The sequence below is a fragment of the Anoplopoma fimbria genome, chromosome 13 (assembly GCF_027596085.1).
Source record: "Anoplopoma fimbria isolate UVic2021 breed Golden Eagle Sablefish chromosome 13, Afim_UVic_2022, whole genome shotgun sequence".
Lineage (NCBI taxonomy): Eukaryota > Metazoa > Chordata > Actinopteri > Perciformes > Anoplopomatidae > Anoplopoma > Anoplopoma fimbria.
The window spans coordinates 8964334-8982717 of NC_072461.1; the positions used below are offsets into that span (position 1 = coordinate 8964334).

The window sequence follows — 18384 nt, forward strand, 5'->3', positions numbered from 1 at the left end:
AGGGAGTTGGTTATCGCCGTGCTTTTGCCTCCCTAGGTTATCTGAGTCAAGCAGTTTAAAGCTACGTTTGAACTGACATTAGCACTGCATCAAAAACCTGGCTCAACTTCTGCCCTGACAGGGGGGCTGCGCCTTGCCTGGAACTTTCTCACGCGAATACATTATCAGCTTCTCTGCAGCTTCCTCCTTTGTGCGAAATGAGCTCACTGATATTCTCACACAGAAAGATGTGAATAAAAATACATATGAACACTACCCATGGATTATGATCTCCTGTGCAGTTCGAAGGCACACAAGCTCACACACAGAACGAGCCTACGTATGTGTGAAACCCTAATTGACACCCACACAAAATAAACGGTACCAGCACAATATATAACTCAGCAACCCCAACACAGTATGTGCGCTTAAATAACTTATTTTAGGGTGTGAATGCATGCACTTTTTTTTTTCTTGTGTATGTTTAAATGTGTGCATGCAAGTCCACAGCTCTCCTTCCTTTTAAGGCCATTCTCAGGGACTTAACTCTCTGCCCTGCCAAGATCACACAACCACACACACAAACACACAGTGTGAGGGGGAGCACTCAAGTCAGAGCAGCAGTGCAGTTGGTTAACTAAACCAGCATTGCAATCAGCCAAGAAAATCCTGCCAATGCCTTCCCATTCTGATCAAATATGTACACACACACACACACACAGACAGACAGAGAGAGAGAGAGAGAGAGAGAGAGAGAGAGAGAGAGAGAGAGAGAGAGAGAGAGAGAGAGAGAGAGAGAGAGAGCTCTGGCTCTGTCATTAACTGAATTACCTCACGCACATGGTTAGGGTTGCAGCTGGCTGAAGAGTTGAAGGCTGCTAAATATAAAACACTACCAGCACACATACACGCTTAGACACACACACACACACACACAGACAAGCAACGTCTTTTTTCATTTAACTCTGTTTGTGCCAGAATACACACTTGCACACACCCTGAAGAGGCTGAACTTTGCGGCCCTATACTGTAGATGGCGGCGACTAGGACAGCAGTTAGCTCGATCACTCTGATTACTGGTTTGGGGATCTACGGGGACTGGGCGTGCAAGGACATGCAGCTTTGCAGCTGGTCCCATCTGGAATTATTACAGGGTTTGATGCCATGAGGTCTCATGCATAGAGCCAAGCATGTACAATAAAAGAAACACATCCTGCTGTGGTGTGACGAGCCGTCAAGCAAGGAGAGTGGAGGGCAAGCCGATCTTTCTTGATCCAAAACCTAAAAATGACTGTTACTCAAACAGATATATTTCAAATGTTACAATTTCATTTTTACTGATTGTCGAGTTGATGTACTGATCATGAAGTAATAAGAAGAAATGTTGTGACTGGCTGAAGCAAACCCCACACAAACAGGAAATAGTGTAGGAGGCATATCTACTCACCAAAGAGTAAAAAAAGACATGCATTTTGCAGATTCTTGGAGGTAATCGAGCACAAAAATGCCACACAGGGCAAATGCTGTGCTACATTAATGCATGAAAATTACTGTATTACAAAGAAATGCGTGACAGTTATCAGCGAGGCACAGGCAGATCAAATCCATCTTTACTCAGACAAACAGCAACTCCATTTCCTCAAGCTTCTTTAAGTAGGTTAAAGGGCAAACTATTCGTTACCCTATCTCAAAAGGTTATCAGTGTGAAACAAATAATGGCGTTTTAAACAGTGACCCCTCTACTCTGCATGCCATGCAAAAACACAGATGATTTCTCATCAGTCTAAACTGTGACCAGACGAGTTATATCACTCTTTGGCTTCTTCGGCATGTTTAACACCAAAGCCAACATCACATCACACTCTGTAGCTGCAGTTGAAACATAAAGCAATCACTGGAGGCAGAGATGTGATGAAAACCACCAATAAAACACTGTTTTCTGAGACAAAGATAAATGTCATCACAGCTTTGGTCTTGTTTTGTCATGTGGCAAACTGTACAGCAATAAGAGCTTCTTAGATGTGGCACAATATCATCTATAAAAACAAACAAACAGAGAAAATAGATTATTTGAAGGGTGGGGAGGGGGGGAACCCCTGTGACTAAAACAGCTAGAAACAGGAAATTACTTTTTGCCTCTATGTGCGAGTTGTTTTAGAGAACGCACATCCATTTGTGACACAGCCTGGCATTATGACATTAAACCAGCCCTTTAAAGGCTTCTGTGGGTTTCCATCTTATTGATGTACACAAACAGATCTACAGAACTATCCATCTTCCACAGATGTGAAACCCAAGCTGAGGAACCTGCCAGCTGTTAAATGTTTCAGTGGTGTGCTGATTTCTGAGAAGACGCTCTACAAACATTTGCAAGAACTGCAAACACACATTCTTGTGAAACATGGTCCTATGAAGGCAGTCATCTGCTGTACCAAGAACAGGAACCGAGGAATTGTCAGCTGCACATCTGCAGTTAAATACATCTGCTTTTTACAACTAAAAACAAACAAATAAGTATATGAAAGCAATAATAAGATAAAAAAATATATATTTTGTAAATATGACATTTGTTTTTTTGGATTTACTTCACAAGGAAATCGTACTTAATCGCAAATGTATTAATTAAAAACGTGATAATGAGGCTCATAGGGTTTTGCTTTGACCCTCTCCTTAATTAGAATACTGAAAAACTTACGGCAGCCACAGTTGGACAAGAAAAAAATCATTTTGCAGCTCTGGAAAGTTACAATATTAATATTGTTATACTAGCTGAGATTTAGATGAGAAGATACTTTAAAAAAAAAAAAATAGGATACCACTCTTATTTCTGTGCATTAACTTTCCGGTCAGAGCCAGGTAAGACCTGATTAAAGTATATTTATGTGGTGGCACTACTTCTTGTGGTTTGTGATACTTCTATGCTGACTCACGTTTGCAAAGAAAGCATATATATTCCGAGTATATTCCGATAATCTTGAACTTTTTCTTTAATTTGTGATGTCAAAGTGTTGATATTATAATGTCATGTAAATAACATTTTCACTCGTTTACAAATCAGACAACGGTTACTGATGCCCGACTGCCATCACAAACCCCCGCCTCATTTACTCAATGAAGATTTTTTGCACGAAGCCGAGTCCGTCAGAAAATGTACCATGTTCCAAAATGCTAAAACCAGTGATGCATGTACAGTTTCATTTTATGAAACACTTCTGTCACCCAAACTAAAAATGAGAATATGACAGAATGGGCAGCCAACTGCTAATGCTATACATATTTCTACCAAAACAAACTGGAAGCGACGCAGCAATATTCTCTGATATTTATATATATGAAACTGGGTGACCAATGTGCAGCCTTCTCAGACACCATTTATAAGTTATCACATTTCGTTTGGAGTGGCAATAAAGACTACATGAGACTATTGAATGTGTGGATTGCAGTGTGGATTTTTAGTGTGGTTAATCAAACATATATAATGGACATATAGTGCATCACCTCAATTACAACCACAATGTTTACATGTTTCTAATAATTGCTTGGTTAATGTAAGATATGTGTATAAATGTAAGCATGAGCCATTGTTTTTTACCTTTGGAGGATCATAGAGCTCCAACTGGTACCTCTCTCCTCCTCCTCTTCCTCTTCCTGCTCCTTGAGCGTCCCTGATCCTCCTGACCAGCAGGCGGCAGCGTTGCCAGCGGGGCTGAGTGTCTGAGATGGTGTCTTCCACCAGCAAGTACCTCAGTTGGCCCTCTTTACAGCAGCCGCTCACCTCTGACCTCTTCTGCCTCATGCTTCCGCTCCGTAACCAACCCAGGAAGTGAGAGGCTACTCCGGCCATGGACATGTGTGAGGAGGCTGGGGGCAAGGCTTCCGAGTTCAGACAAGAGGAGGAGTGGGAGGAAGAGGAACAAGATGACACTTCCTCATTTGTGGAGGAAATCCCGCCCACTCTGTCACCATTATTGGTGGGATTGTTGTTGGTGGAGGTCGGGTTTGGGTTGCTAGGAGACAGGTCCTGGGATGAGGGGGGGCTGGGCCGCTTCGTGAGAAGCCGTCTTACGGTCTGCCGGATTTGACTGACAGAGAAATGTGTGACGTCAGCGCGTGCAGGGTATGAGGTTGAGGAGTCAGAGGAGTACCGTTCAGATACCTGACGCCGATCGGTGCCCGAGATCTCCTCGTTGCTATGGCTACGCAGCGGCCCGCTGCCTATGCTACGATTTGACCCTCTGAGCACCACCGGGTTCCCTGATAAGGAGCTACCCGCAGCACATCGCAGCGGCTGCTCTTGGTCCCGACTCACCACCACCGGCTCCACTTTCGGTGACACCACAGTGAACAGAGCAGCTCCTCCACTTGGCCGGCCCGCCTCGCGATAGTCCTGCACCCCAGACAAAGATGTGATCCGCAATCGACCAATCACAGTCTGTGACGGGGGAGGAGGGGCCACTGGAGTAGTGAAGGAAGCACTACCGGTAGAATTGGAGCATGTGTTCTGACAGAGCAGAGCACCATCTTTGTCGACCTCGCAGCAGAAGTGCTGCTTGAAGAGGTCGGTGAACTGCTTGGAGAAGTTCTCCGGTGGGAGCACGTCATGTTGTGGCCGATCTCTGGCGAAGCTCCGGTAGTGTCCGGCAAGCTCCCGGGCTGTGGCGATGGCGTGCAGTTCGCAGAATTCCCTCCAGCCTCTCGGGGGCGCTGCCACGCCGGGGCCTCCTCCTGCTGTTGTTGTGTTGGTGGTGGTGTTGGCTGGATGGATAGTGTTACCATTCATTGCAGTAACCAGAGCGGCTGAGAATCACTGCTGCCAGACAAAGAAGGTTGAAAAAGAGACAGAAAGGGGAAGAGGAAATGAGAAATGGATGGTTGGAGAGGAGGTGGGGGTCAAGGGGTTGATTTGGAGACAAGAGAGGAGGGATGGACGGTTTAGCAAAGAAGCAGAAAAAAGATGATTTAGGGACAAACAAAGGAGAGATATGGAAATGTAATTAGAGGCAAATCAAGATAATGTGGAGTGTTGTGCACGAACTGGAGCATTGTCTAAACAGGCTGAGCATTTCTTTGAACTACTAGAAAGTTTGAAATAGTTCAAACACTGAGGAAGGACAGCCAAAAGTCTGATTTTATCTGTGCTCAATCTTAAACAGCCAAAATTGGATTACATGGGCCTGCAAAGAATCTCTGGCAATCAACCAGTCATAGAGTGTCTTAATAGATAAGGACGGTCGCAGTTCACTCAAAGGACAATTGGTAACCATTCAATTTGTGGAAAAAACAGTCAACTGAATCAAGAGCAAAAACACAGTAAGTGCATATTTTTAAGGAGAACCAGGAAAAGTCTTTGAGAGAAAAAAAGATAATGAGGAGAGAGAAGTGGAGTCAATAAAAATGACAAAATCACTCCCAAATTGAACCGATATGGATGGCAGAGACTGAACCATTTGAAATGAATGAAAACAGCATTAAGTCATTTGGACAGACTCTGAATGAAGCCCCGACTTGAGGAAGTACGGTCAGAAAATTTCTCAATCAACCACACTTGGCCATCCGTGCGTTTGTGTGTTCCTTCTGCTTTATTTCTTTTTTTGAAGCCTTGAAGCCATGTCAGGGTCAAAACATGGACTGTAATCGCTTAAATCGTTGCTTTTTTTTTATCCCTATAGAGCAGTGACTCTGATAAAAAGCTTATGACATGGATTAAGATCATTGTAACAGCCTGATTTGAAACAATAATCTATACTGATGAGGTAATTTCTCCTAAATCTGCTTGTTTAGAAATATGAAAATAGACCTGGAACCCCAGTGAGCCCTGTGCATTAGATGTTGTTAAGGTTAAATGACTGCTTACGAATGGTTTTTGATGATCATTTTGAATTTGTCTCTATCCAATTGGTATTTCGGTATTAATGCGTGCTGACTTTTTTTTTTTCTCTCTGCTGCATTTTTTAGCCACTTCTGACATTTCTTTGAGAGCAGAGGAAATGACAGGGAGAGAGGGGAGGCGGGATGACATGCAACAAAGATCCTGGCCTCAAGGAATCAACGCATGGTCGCTGCGATTATATAATGAGAATCTATTGTTCTATTTTTCTTTGCATACATGAGGTGGTGGTGGTGCTTGGGCGGCCTTGGACCACTTGCGCTACTTCTTATTCTCTGTTCTGAGCTTTGTTTCACTTCTCTGCTTCTGTTGCTGCATACTGACACACTGTATGCTGAGTAGCTTCATCTCAGTAGGCTTTCCTTCCTTTGTAAACACATATAGGTTTTGCTCATTATAATATTGGACATAAATCCCTCAATGGCCACATAAAAACATCCTAATTTCAGTGTCAAAGCACCACTTTGCCATCACTGTTCTGCACAGAAAGAAGTCAACAACTATTCAACAGTAGTGCATAGGCCTTTACCTATCCATAGTTAACGCACTGCTACTTTTTTTTTTTTAATTAGAGAGAAATCAGGCAGTGTTTTTGGAGTTCACCACATAGTTCCTCAGAAAAGAGGAAACAGGGTTGCATTCCTGAGTATTCAGTAAGATAGATGGGAGCCCAACCCCTGCCCTTCATCGTGTGTTTTCCTCGCTGACCCCGAGTACGCTCAACCCATAGTTACAGATGATTAGTAGGAGGAAGGGGACACATTTTCAGAGAACCACAACAGGCCTTAGCTGATGCAACAGCGGAGCGTCTTGGTTTATGCAGACAGCCCAGGGATGATACAATATTGTGTAATCAGCCACAGAGTTGCAGGATGTTCAAAAGGCTGTCATGTAACACAACAATGACCTTTATACATTCCTAAATTAAGTTTTATCAACAGGTTTTTGGAAATAATTTTGTCCATGATAGGATTTTGCAGTTGAATAAATGATTGTAGAATTTCTCACACTGAAACGCCTAACGTCCGTGTAACGAAGCTGAGGATGTCGTTTTAAAATATCGCATCGTGCATTATATGAGAAATGAAGGCCGTTTCCATAGAGCTGCTTTTACCCATGTTTCCCCTAAATGAGCAACAGTTTTTTAACAGCAGCAGTAGAAGAAACAAGAATTTATGATTCTCAAAGAACAACATGTTACATATGTACATACCATCTTCTTCCAGTGCAGCACAGAAGGGTCTTTACTAAATACAGGAAGTATGCGTGCCTACAAGCGTGTGTACGTTTGTATGCGTGGGAGTGTGCGGGGTGGGGGTGTCAAAGACTTTGGTCCAACAGATCACAGAAAACCACAAGAAATAGAACGTGGGGGGGCGGGCTCGTTGTGGTCGGGCCAAACATGGAGCAACATGTCTCCTTATCGCACCGCTACCATCTCTCTCCTTCTCGGTGTCCTAAACGACGACATTCAGTGAAGAGCAGTTGTGAATTCTTGAGCTCTTGTCACGCAACAAGCCTTGCACGGTTTTGTTTTTTTCATTACATGATCAAACATACCAGGGGGACACGTGCGTCAGTGCAGACTTGGCACCGTGAAACATTGCGTCACTAAAGTTCCTGGATGTGTCCTGTCACAACAACCGATTCCCTTCCTGTACTTTTCGGAGCATGCTCAGTGCATGCCCCTCATGCCCCTTGCAGCTGGCCCCCCCAGACGCCTGTTTCTATCTGCCCGGCCAGCCCAGCGATGACTCAGCACTGACTGACTGAGTACAGATCATGCACACACACATTTCCTCTCGCCGTATCCCTCTTGGGGGCTCGGCCGTCTCCGTTCCCATGGTTTTCCCTTTCTTTTCATCCCCCCTGTCCTCCGCTATGAGGATCTCCAGATGTGTTTGGTTTCGTGCTTCCTTTTACGTATACCTTGTCGTTCACGTTGTTAGGGGAAACAAAAAAGACCAATACAGTTGTGCGCCTCCTTTCTTTGTTCATATCCAGGAACTCCAACCTCAACTTGCCGCTTTGTTATCGTATTATTGTTTTGCTAGACAGCGTTCAGCAGGGGGATGACTGACAAAAATAGGCCAATTCAAACACACTTAGTTGCAAATTGAAAACATTCCTGCACAATAGAGTCAAAGTTCTTGCATTCCCTTGTTCCTTTCTCACCTTCCTCTTCACTCCCCCATCCTCCTTCTCAATGACTACATTCTTCACTGTGACACACACACACACACACACAAAAACTGGCACACAGATTCCTATCTTTGTCTCATGTGCTCTGCAGCAAAAGCTAAATGACAGTGACATCTAAAACACTTAGAAGTAATCTGCTTTTGTTAGAGAGAAGCACGAGTCAAGCAGGTGCTAGAAAAAAATAGCCCGCCAGGACAGCAGCTTGTGACAGCTGACCTTTAGTAAGACGTAGTACTATCTCCTTATCTGCACCTCTGACACGGGTTCTACCACATGGGAACAATTGTTGATCAATTGGTTGGTCAATAAAACAGATTATTTATCAGTAACTAGTTTTTCAAGCAACAATTCCAAACGCTCTCTTCTTCCAGCTTTTCAAATGTGAGGAGTTGGTGCTTTTCTATGTTTGCCATCATTGAAAATTATATATATATATTCATGTTGGTTGGACAAAAAAGCAACTTTGGGGATCTGTGATGTAGATTTTCTTAACAATTATTTGAGAAACTAACCAGATGATTAATCAATATTTATTATAATTTCCCTGATGCACTGAGAATGTTAGGGAGGTTGCCTCCTCTGCAGCATCAAAATGTTAGTCAAAAAGGTAAGATTCTGATCCAAATTGTTTAAAGAGTTCATGTTAAGACCTCATTTTTTTTAATAAACAAACACTATCAGGATACAAAAAAACTAAATTGTGTAGCACAGTTCCTCACGTCCTTTAACACTTTGTTGCTCCCGACACCAGATGTGGAATTAAACTTCTTCTTTTTTGTTTACTGGGGACTGCCTAGAGCTGATTTTAAATCAAGCAGGAAGGAAACAGGATGCACAAAAGACACACATGAATTGATCTTGTCAGCGCGAGTAACCTCATGACTTGAGTCAGCTCACTGAGTTGATTTTTAACTCAACCTTAGATCAACCTCCGGACACAGTTGGGGATTGAACGTGCGGTGCGGTGGTATGCCGTTCCCTCTAGATGCCACAAATGGAGGAGCTAGCAGTAATCCTGTGGTGGCCAGTAAACAGCATCCTGGCTTTGGCCTATTGGGAGCAGAGCCAAGATGCTATTTTCTTGAAACCAGCACTGTCTTTTTGAAATACACACACACACACACACTGCAGAGCGTGCGCCTCAGACCAACACAAACTAAAAAATAAAGATAAATAAGAGCGATGGCATTTGTTTCCGTGCAAATAAAAATCACCAAAGACACACACTGACTGAGGCTTACACAACACACAGAGAATTATCAGTGCTGCTGGTGGAAGCCTTGTTGTAGAGAGGTCCTATTTATATCTCAAGAGTTTGATATCAGCTCTCACACACCACTGTGTGTTCCCTGTTGTCCCCAGCTGGGAGCAGCTCTCGTTTGATGCAATGGACATGCGTGCACACACAGTAACGCACGCACGCATGTATTCATAGCAGGGGGGCGACGGCCATTGCTACATTGCTGAAGTCGGTGTACAAATGGTTTAAGATGCAGAATTTCTAATGATCACTGGTTGTAAAGGAACTCTCAGATCAGGTGGATATCAATGAAAAAGTCCCCCAAAAATTCAAATTCAAAGTTTAAATCATTTTCACCAGCTTATTAGCTTTTTATAGCTTAATTATTTTCTTGCAACGTGCGCCTGTAGGATTTTGAAACGTATTATGGCCTTAAACACACACTCAAATAACACACGCTGTAGGGGAATATTTGAGTGCGTGTTTATCAGCAGCTATTTTGATTATCAACAGCTTTGTTGATTACCAATCATAAAATCATTTCATTAGTTAGAATGCCAAACATTTGATGTAGATAGCTTCTCAAATTTGATTTTTTTTACCTCCTTTTCTCGTTTAACATCACAGTACACTTAATCTCTTTGGGTTTTACACCGTTAGACCATTTTTCATAATATTCTGATGGTTACTTAAGATAATCTGTAGATTAATGAATAACAAAAAAGGTATGAGATACAGCCCTTTATTTACTCACTTTAAAATGCAACTTAACGCGGTAATCCTGATTTGTTAAACAATCGCTTTCATCACGTGGGTATATGTTGCTGCTGTAGTCGGAGTAAAGTCCTTTTTAAAATAAATATAAAGATGTCACATCAGGCACCGGGATATTTGATGATTATTTTTCCCTGTAATGTGATGTTTTATTGACACAAAGATGAATTGATTAACAAATACAAAATAATTGTCGGATTAATCAACACTGGAAATAGTCATTAGTTGCTGCTCTACTGCCATCCTTCACCCCCCCCCCCCTTCAGTGTGCTCAAATGTGGATTTTCTGACTTCAACAACTAAGATAGCCGCGAGCAATAAACCCAACCTCAAGTCTTAAAAAGCCTCACTTGCAGAAAACTATGCATGACATCTACCTCCATGTTTTAGTAGTCATACTTAAACATGCATATGCATCTTATTTTTCAAACGCACACAAAGAGGTGTGTGTGTGACTAACTCGTCTGAGAATGTGTGCAGATGTACAACTCCATGCAGCGTTTGGTCGTTCAAAAATAGGATGTGCTCCTAATTGTCATTCCCATTATATAAAATGCAATTTACAGCAAGCCACATCCTTCTGACCTTTATATAGCCTTGGCCTTATTACCGAGATCAGCCGGATCCAATCTATTGCTTACAACCAAATTAGTCTGCATGGCATCAAGGCTCTCTGAGACATCAAACACTCCGGTTTTCCAGTAAAACTTGAGTGGGAGAAAAATAAATAAATTGGAAAGAAAATGTGGCAACATGTGCATCACAAGGTCCGGAATGAAAAACAGATTTCGTTACCACCTTTGAATTTTCATTCTCATTCTCTGAATCAGTGAATGAATCACAGAGCTGGGGATACAGTTACAGAGCGGGGAGAGAGTAAGTGAGTGTGTGAGAGCCGGAGTTAGGGGCTTATTAAAAGAAGAGAGAGGAGGTGGAGGAGGAGGAGGAGGAGGAGGCGGCTGTAAGTAGTGAGGGAGTCAAAACATGAAAAGGAAGGAGACAGAGAAACAAGGGTCACATGGATAGACAGAAAGAGAGATGAGGGCATAATGAGAAGGCAGGCAGGAAGTGAGGAAAAACAGAGCAGGGGAGAGAGAGAGGAGAGGCCATGGCGTCGGGTCCAGGTGGCAAAGCTAAAGACGGATCTCTGCTCTGCTCTGGGCAGCAATCACAGCGACAGGAAGCCCTGCCCTGGCAAGCAGCGACCAGCGCACACATGCACAGACACGACACACACACACACACACACACACACACACACACACACACACACACACACACACAGCACACCAGCATACCAGAGTACACTCTTACATTAGAGTGGGGGGGAAAAGTACCAGAATATCACAGTACAACAGCAGTTATGTGTAATATTATGGGACTGTAATTCATCTGTGAGTAATACGTATCATACCGAAGGAGAGATGAGATAAAACCGACTGGAAGGGAAACAGACCCACCAGTGTTTTAAACACAGATGATAAACAGTCTGTAGCCATGTAGGTTACGAGAATGGACACAGTAATGCCTCTTCTGATAGATGAAGACCAGGATTATTCTGTATAAAAAAGGCTTCCGATTCCGTCAGATGGGACTTTTTTTTTATTCCAAGTCATGAGCAGAGTTGGGTTTTCGTGAAATATATCCATGCAATGCACAAGTACGCTAGTTCTCAGCAGCAGCGACGGTCTCTCAAACCCGATAATGCGATGGTAGAAAGCGGCACAATACAATTGGTTTGCAGTGCCAAAAGGTAGCTAATGAGGGATCGAGGTGATCCATCGCAATAATCAATTCATCTTCCAAAACAAAATAAAGCACTGCAGTAACTTTATTCTAAACTATACTTGCGCTTATAAAATGTAAACTGTGAGCCAACACACAGGTGAGCTGACACCATGTGACCTTTTATCATCTACATCACTTCATGTTTTATACTGGAGTGCAACAAGCTGCTGTGTGCACCCCCCCGACAACATCTACATGCAGCTAAAAAATGCTTTCATTTATTTATTTGTTGCCCGATTGATCAGCTACATTAAAGCAGAAGGCCGACATGAAACAAAGACCTGCAGTTGCAGGCATCGGGTCGGTCGAGTCTCAGTGTTCCTGTTTGTGTGAAGTGAGATGTGAAAGGGCTTTGATAATGAACAGAGCAGAAAGCGAGACGCGCACAGCTTACATAATTGAAGAACATATTGTAAAGGAGGAAGTAGTGCCGAAACATGAGATAACCCTCGGCCTTAACTTCCCATAGCCTGGGGAGAGCATCAGCTGATTCGGGGTAGAACAAAGAGGGAGGGGAGCCTGCAGCTACTTGACAACCAGAGTCTATTTCAAATATAAACTATCAGCAAACGCATAAAAATGTTTTTGGTTCTAAATTCATACAGTAGGTATGACAAAGACAAGGTTTTTTTTATTTTTTTTTATTTGAGTAAAGCCTAAACAAAAGCTGGCATTCTGGCATTAAATCAGCAATAAATATTTTATGTTGATAAATACTGATATACCCGCAGACACTCTTATTTAGCATTTGGAAACGTCAACATTTTTCTAAATCACATTCAATTTAGAATCACTATTTGGTTTTCAACAGTCACCATCTTGAAACTGCTTTCTTTCATAATTATTAAAAGAAAAAGAGAGTCAGTAACAGTAACAGCTGTGAACGAGTGAAGGCTTATCTTTTGTATTGCATATGTCTCTAAGCAAAATACCACCGGGTACACAGGTTTTTGTTTTGGTTAGAGAATTCTCTCCACTTTCCCACAACAATGCAGACTCCAACACAACACAATGCTGCTATTCTTGAGACGCACAGAAATAAAGCCTGGTCGCTCTCTGGTCATTTCCTGCGGCCTGGGAACGGAGAGAGGGAGGCAGGTTGGGAAAGGAACAAAAACTAAAAAGGCTGTGATAATAAAAAGGAAACTAGCAAATAGTAAGGATCAAAAGTAGGAAACCAACTAGAGTATCAAGACCACTTTCTCTATCACTTTTGCAACAGAAGTCAAATCTGGAGTTTATCTTAAAACAAAAACAGTATAAATGATAAATTGTGTGTCTGTTAGTAACATTTCTCACTAACAGGCATCCTTCCAGTTGTCTGGCCTCCTACTGATGACTAATACAAAACGTCTCTGCACAGTCTGCAGTCTATCATTAGACTGCAAAGACGAACGCTGGCATGTCAAGGAAATCCTAAAATATAGGGCTCCCAGAGACTAAATGAAAAGAGGGAAGTTAGTTTTTGGCTTCTGCTGCTTGGATAGATTTGATGTGTGAGTAGGGGAGACTAAAGGGAACGAGGTCAGGAATGACCAACAGGACTCCCAGACAACCACCATCATTGAATGCTTTTTTAGTCTTCCTGTGTTTTGTCGATTCATTATGTACTGCTAACATTTCTAAATGCTCTAGATGCTCGGGGGCTGAGGGCCATGGTCGACATGGGCAAAAATTCATACGGTGATAATCACACAGTGACCAATAGTGATGTGATATTAACTGAAGTTTTCAGAGTTACAACTTAAAAGTTAAACCTTTGTTGATCTAAATGGGGGAAGTGGTTTATCAGCGTAAAATTATTTATCACGGTATGAGTGATGTGAACCCTTAACTTAGATGTTAAGATATATTTTGAGAGGGAGATTTCACAACATAATTATATAACAGATATGTCTGATTATGACAGAAGTATTGCCCAACCTAAGTGATTATAATGTTTGAGTCATAGATTATGGACAGCCCTATTGCTCAATGAGGCTGGGTTGAAAGATTAATGGATTAGTCCAAAGATAACTTTCTCTATTCTTTGGTTTTTTAGAAAACAGAGAATATATCCATCACAATTTTTTTGCAGAAAACAAGGTGCCATCTTCAAATGTGTCACGCTGTTTGACAAATAGCTCCAAACCCCCCAAAAGAAGGCACAAAATCTGATATCGAAAATAAATCTGCAAGTCCATTATCACTTCTGCTAGCCAAACCTGAATCTGAATGTTGTTTAAAATATGCATGCATACGCATTAACCTGCATGGAGGTGCATTGCATAAATCTTATCATTCACTATATAGGGTGCACACTGTTAAAAATGAAGAAAAAACAGATCCATGCACAGAAACTTTTTCCTGCACACACACGTTGAGCCCTGGCTTAAATAAAAAAAAAAAAAAAAAAAAAAAAAACACTGACTGACTGCACGTACTACAGAACGTTAAATACTCATACACTGAATAACCAAACAGTTGAAGTGTTTTTCTCGGCTACAAAGCCACCAAAAGCTGACCTCAACATCTTACTGGAACCCTTAAACACAGGCTCGGTTTCTGAAAAAGGCTGAAAAACAACAATCCATCATTCACAACTCGGCTGAGACAAATCAATACAGTTCAGCCAATTCAAGCATTCAGGCACTCAAATGTTCCAGGCGGGGAGAGCACGACAGAAATCTCTGGCTGAAATCCACAGGCACTTTATGAATGAGTCATCCCAGCTCGAGATGTGTTTCTGATTCATTGTGAATTGTGAAGACGCCGAATAGTAGTGTGGTGTGTGTGTGTGTGTGTGTGTGTGTGTGTGTGTGTGTGTGTGTGTGTGTGTGTGTGGGCTGTGAGGTAACTAACTCCTTCACATCGGCTGTGGATCATCTGCAGGCGTCTGACTTCTTGGAAGGTTAAAACCGGAGTAACAAACTTTTCCACATTGGGTTACAGTTTCCCCACTTTCTGAAACAGAAAACACCATCTGAGAATACTGTTTTAATCTCTGCAGTGATAGCAAACTCTGTGCTTGTGATGTGAATACACTTGTGTGACATGATGAGAATGGTGTGTTTTGTATGAGAATGAGTTCCTTCTTTCACTTCAACTTGGACATGAGAGACACAGAGGAACAAACACAAAAAGAGCTATTAAAGTATATGTACTGTAGGGCTGCATCTAACGATTAGTATCTATCGGTCTGCTGATTGATTTCTCAATTTAATCATTGTTTTTTTAAATATGAAAAAACTGTTCCTCAAAGCCCACAGTGCTGCTTTCAGTGAGCTTGGGTCCAAGAGCAAATTGTTTTTAATTTACTGTCACATTTGACACAGAATTGCAACACATCCTCATATTTGAGAAGCTGAAACCAGAGAAGATTTATGAATTTTTGCTTGAAAAATGACTGAAACTCCGAATCTTTTATCAACATAGTTGCCGTTGGCAAACACATTAATCGACTAATTGTTGTATGCACTCTTGAAACTTCTCATGACTAAAAAAAGGCGAACATTCCTGGTGTGATTCTTTTCTTAAGCTTGACAAAAGACAAACTCTTGACCCCATCCTATGTCCTCACTCTGCACACACACACACACGCACACACACACACACACACACACACACACACACACACACACACACACACACACAAACTGCAGAGCCTAAAAGCACACATGTTTTGAGCTACATCCCCGTTCTGCTGCAGCTAAATCTGGCCTATAATCAACATTCTTCCAACAACAAGAACTGGGGAGCATTGGGGGTAAACACAGGCAAACACACACACACACACACACACACAGTCTCTAATTATTGCTGCTATGGAAAAAAAAAAAAAAAAAAAAAAAAAAAAAAAAAAAAAAAAACACACAGGCGCGCATGACTACGCTTGCACAAATGCATACACACACGCAAGAACTTATCCCTACTACTGTATGCATTTTGTGTGCGTGTGTTTGTGGTCCACAAGTAACGCTGAGATATTTAAGCTGAGCTGTTTGGGTGGCCAAGTGAGTCAAATCACTCACACTCACACACCACACACACACACACACACACACACACACACACACACACACACACACACACACACACACACACACAGCTAAGTTGTTGAAGGCCTGTATTGACACCAGAAAAGGGCTTTCTTATTCTTCCATTTACTAGCCTAACTTGTGTCTTCCTTCTTTCTCCGTAATTCTACTTACTAGATTCCTACTCCTGTCCGTCAGCCAATTTATCTCCCACGGTTCCCCTCTTCCTCTTTTCCCTCTCTTTCTCCTTCCCATTTACTCCTCTCCTCCCCCCACAGGGCCGCAGTGGGGTCAGACCTCTCTCGTGGTCTCGGTGGATTTCTTAGAACCCATGAGTGAAGATTACAAGAGCTGGCGTCCAATATCATCTCATCGTATCACTTCAAGAATCTCCGATTTCCTAGAAGCTAGTTTTTTCTCTTTCAAAGAAAGAAACCTAGACAATATCGTGTTGTGGTGGACAAAATCCCCGACCAAGTAATCATGTCATGTCGCAGAAAATCTCATTATAGTCATGCTGAGCATGCGGCACCTTCCCCTCGGGGGAGAGTCCAAGATTTTTCAATGCTCAAAGTGTAAAGCCGGAATTTCTATTCACGTGGTCATCAGACCTACAAGTTATTTCAATCAATATTGTGTGGTTGCAGTCATTACATTATTAGGTTTTACTCTATAAATGTATTTCTGTTAGCGGGGCCACAACAGAACTTCTCTTGTCCATACCAAACAGAGCAAAAGAGAAGTGAAGACAGCCCCAAAACATCCAACTGTCCAGAATCAAGGAAGTCTGTAGGGAAGTAAACAGTGTTAAGAAAAACACTTTTTTTCTGAAATTCATCAGAAACATTTGCAACTGTAAACGCCAATTAGTGATGTGGAACGGCTCTGATCCTTTAATTATAGTCAACCTTTTGTGTGGTTGACAGACTTTCAGCCCGTCTGCCATGGAAAATATTATGTACAGTCTAGCTGGCGATACTTCCCCTCCCCAGGGGCATGTTTCTTGTGCTTCACTGACTCAAGGTGTGATAACTGTCACATTAAAATGACTGAATCAACAAAGAATGTAGAACTCAGCAGGTTCTGGAATTACTGCAAGTATAAATATTTACTCTGCAAATGTGTTTTCATACATCATAGATGACATAGAAGAAAGATGGCCTGGTAATATGATACAGGCTATTGTGGGTAATGTCGAACCAATGAGAAGCGCTGCTTGGTGGTAATATTGGACCTATATTTGTCAGGTTCTTAATTTGCAGGGTTAGCCATAGAACAGACAGTCCTTAAACATTATTTTATCACTCAACAGTGTGTCAATTTTTTTTAATTTTTTTTTAAATATTGTACTATATCACAATATGCATGGCCCACCGAAGTCTAATAACTGGCTGGCCAAATATATTTTGACACATTTTAACAATGACAGTGGTTCATGAATTGAGCTTGGGGTCATTGTGTTTGCCGTCTATCACTAAAAAAAAAATCTCAAGAAACAGCATGTATATTAATATCCGCTCTTGTTTGTTCAAAGAGAACAGTCAAATAAACAGTACAACACTGTAAGCACACCCAACGGTTAGCCATGTAACATCAGATTTATTATATTTGTCAATGCTCTGACTCTCTGTGAGTTCAACTGAGGCCAGTTGTATTATTGTAATGGAAACAAGCTGGCAGATGGAGGAAGCCCTCCCTAAGTATCATTTTGACCTTTGGGAGACATTGTGTATGGACATAGTGATATAAAGGCATTGGTGGAAGTGGTACCCAGATTTCCGTAAGTAAAAGTAGTGATACAGCTGGGGTAAAAACACGTTTTTACAAGTCCAGCAGCCGAAACTTAAGTAAAAGTAAATAAGTATCATCAGCTAAATATACTATGCTAATCCTCATTGTGAGTACTTTGTAACTTTTAAAAGAGTTATATTATTATTATCATCATTATTATTATTATTGATGCATTAACGTTTGAGCAGAATTCTATTGTTGTAGGTGGTCAAGGTGGGGCTGATTTAAACAACGTTATAAAATGTTGTGCAGTAAAAAGTACACCATTACCCCTCTGAAATGTTGTGGGGTGGAAATATAAAGTGACATAAACTGGAAATAGTGTAAGCTGAGTACCTTAAATGTGTATTTAAGTACAATACTTTGAAAAGGATTTTAAGATTTTATCAATATTCAGTGTTCGTACTACTACTATTTTGTTCAGAGAAAACCACAACAACTTCACACCTGTTGCATCAGAATATCTTAGCAAACAGAGAGAATTTTTTTTACTTTGAAGGAACATCATCCTTTACACAAATCTGTCTTTATCCACACAAACACAGGAGTTATGAATAGAAGTGCATCTCCTACCACACACACACACACACACACACACACACACACACACACACACACACACACACACACACAGAGAAATGACTGCGTTAATTTACTGCTAGACAAAACTGGATTGTGAAACCGAGTCAGTGCTCCCCACTTCTTCC

At 41.7% G+C, this 18384-nt stretch overlaps 1 protein-coding gene across 3 annotated transcripts in view; it reads right to left on the bottom strand.

Annotated features, from left to right (window-relative positions):
- The window catches only part of sh2b3 (SH2B adaptor protein 3), a 52818-nt gene that overhangs the window by 33405 nt on the left and 1029 nt on the right, over positions 1-18384 (bottom strand). The window contains exons 1-2 of one of the 3 annotated variants that reach the window (XM_054611353.1): positions 7080-7231; positions 3572-4786 (exon numbers count right to left, since the gene is read on the bottom strand). In XM_054611353.1, the coding sequence (XP_054467328.1) occupies positions 3572-4759 (1188 nt within the window). In that variant the 5' untranslated portion in view covers positions 4760-4786; positions 7080-7231. Of the gene's footprint in view, positions 1-3571; positions 4790-7079; positions 7232-18384 lie in introns of those variants that run through there. The other 2 variants (XM_054611352.1, XM_054611351.1) reach the window with 2 other exon arrangements.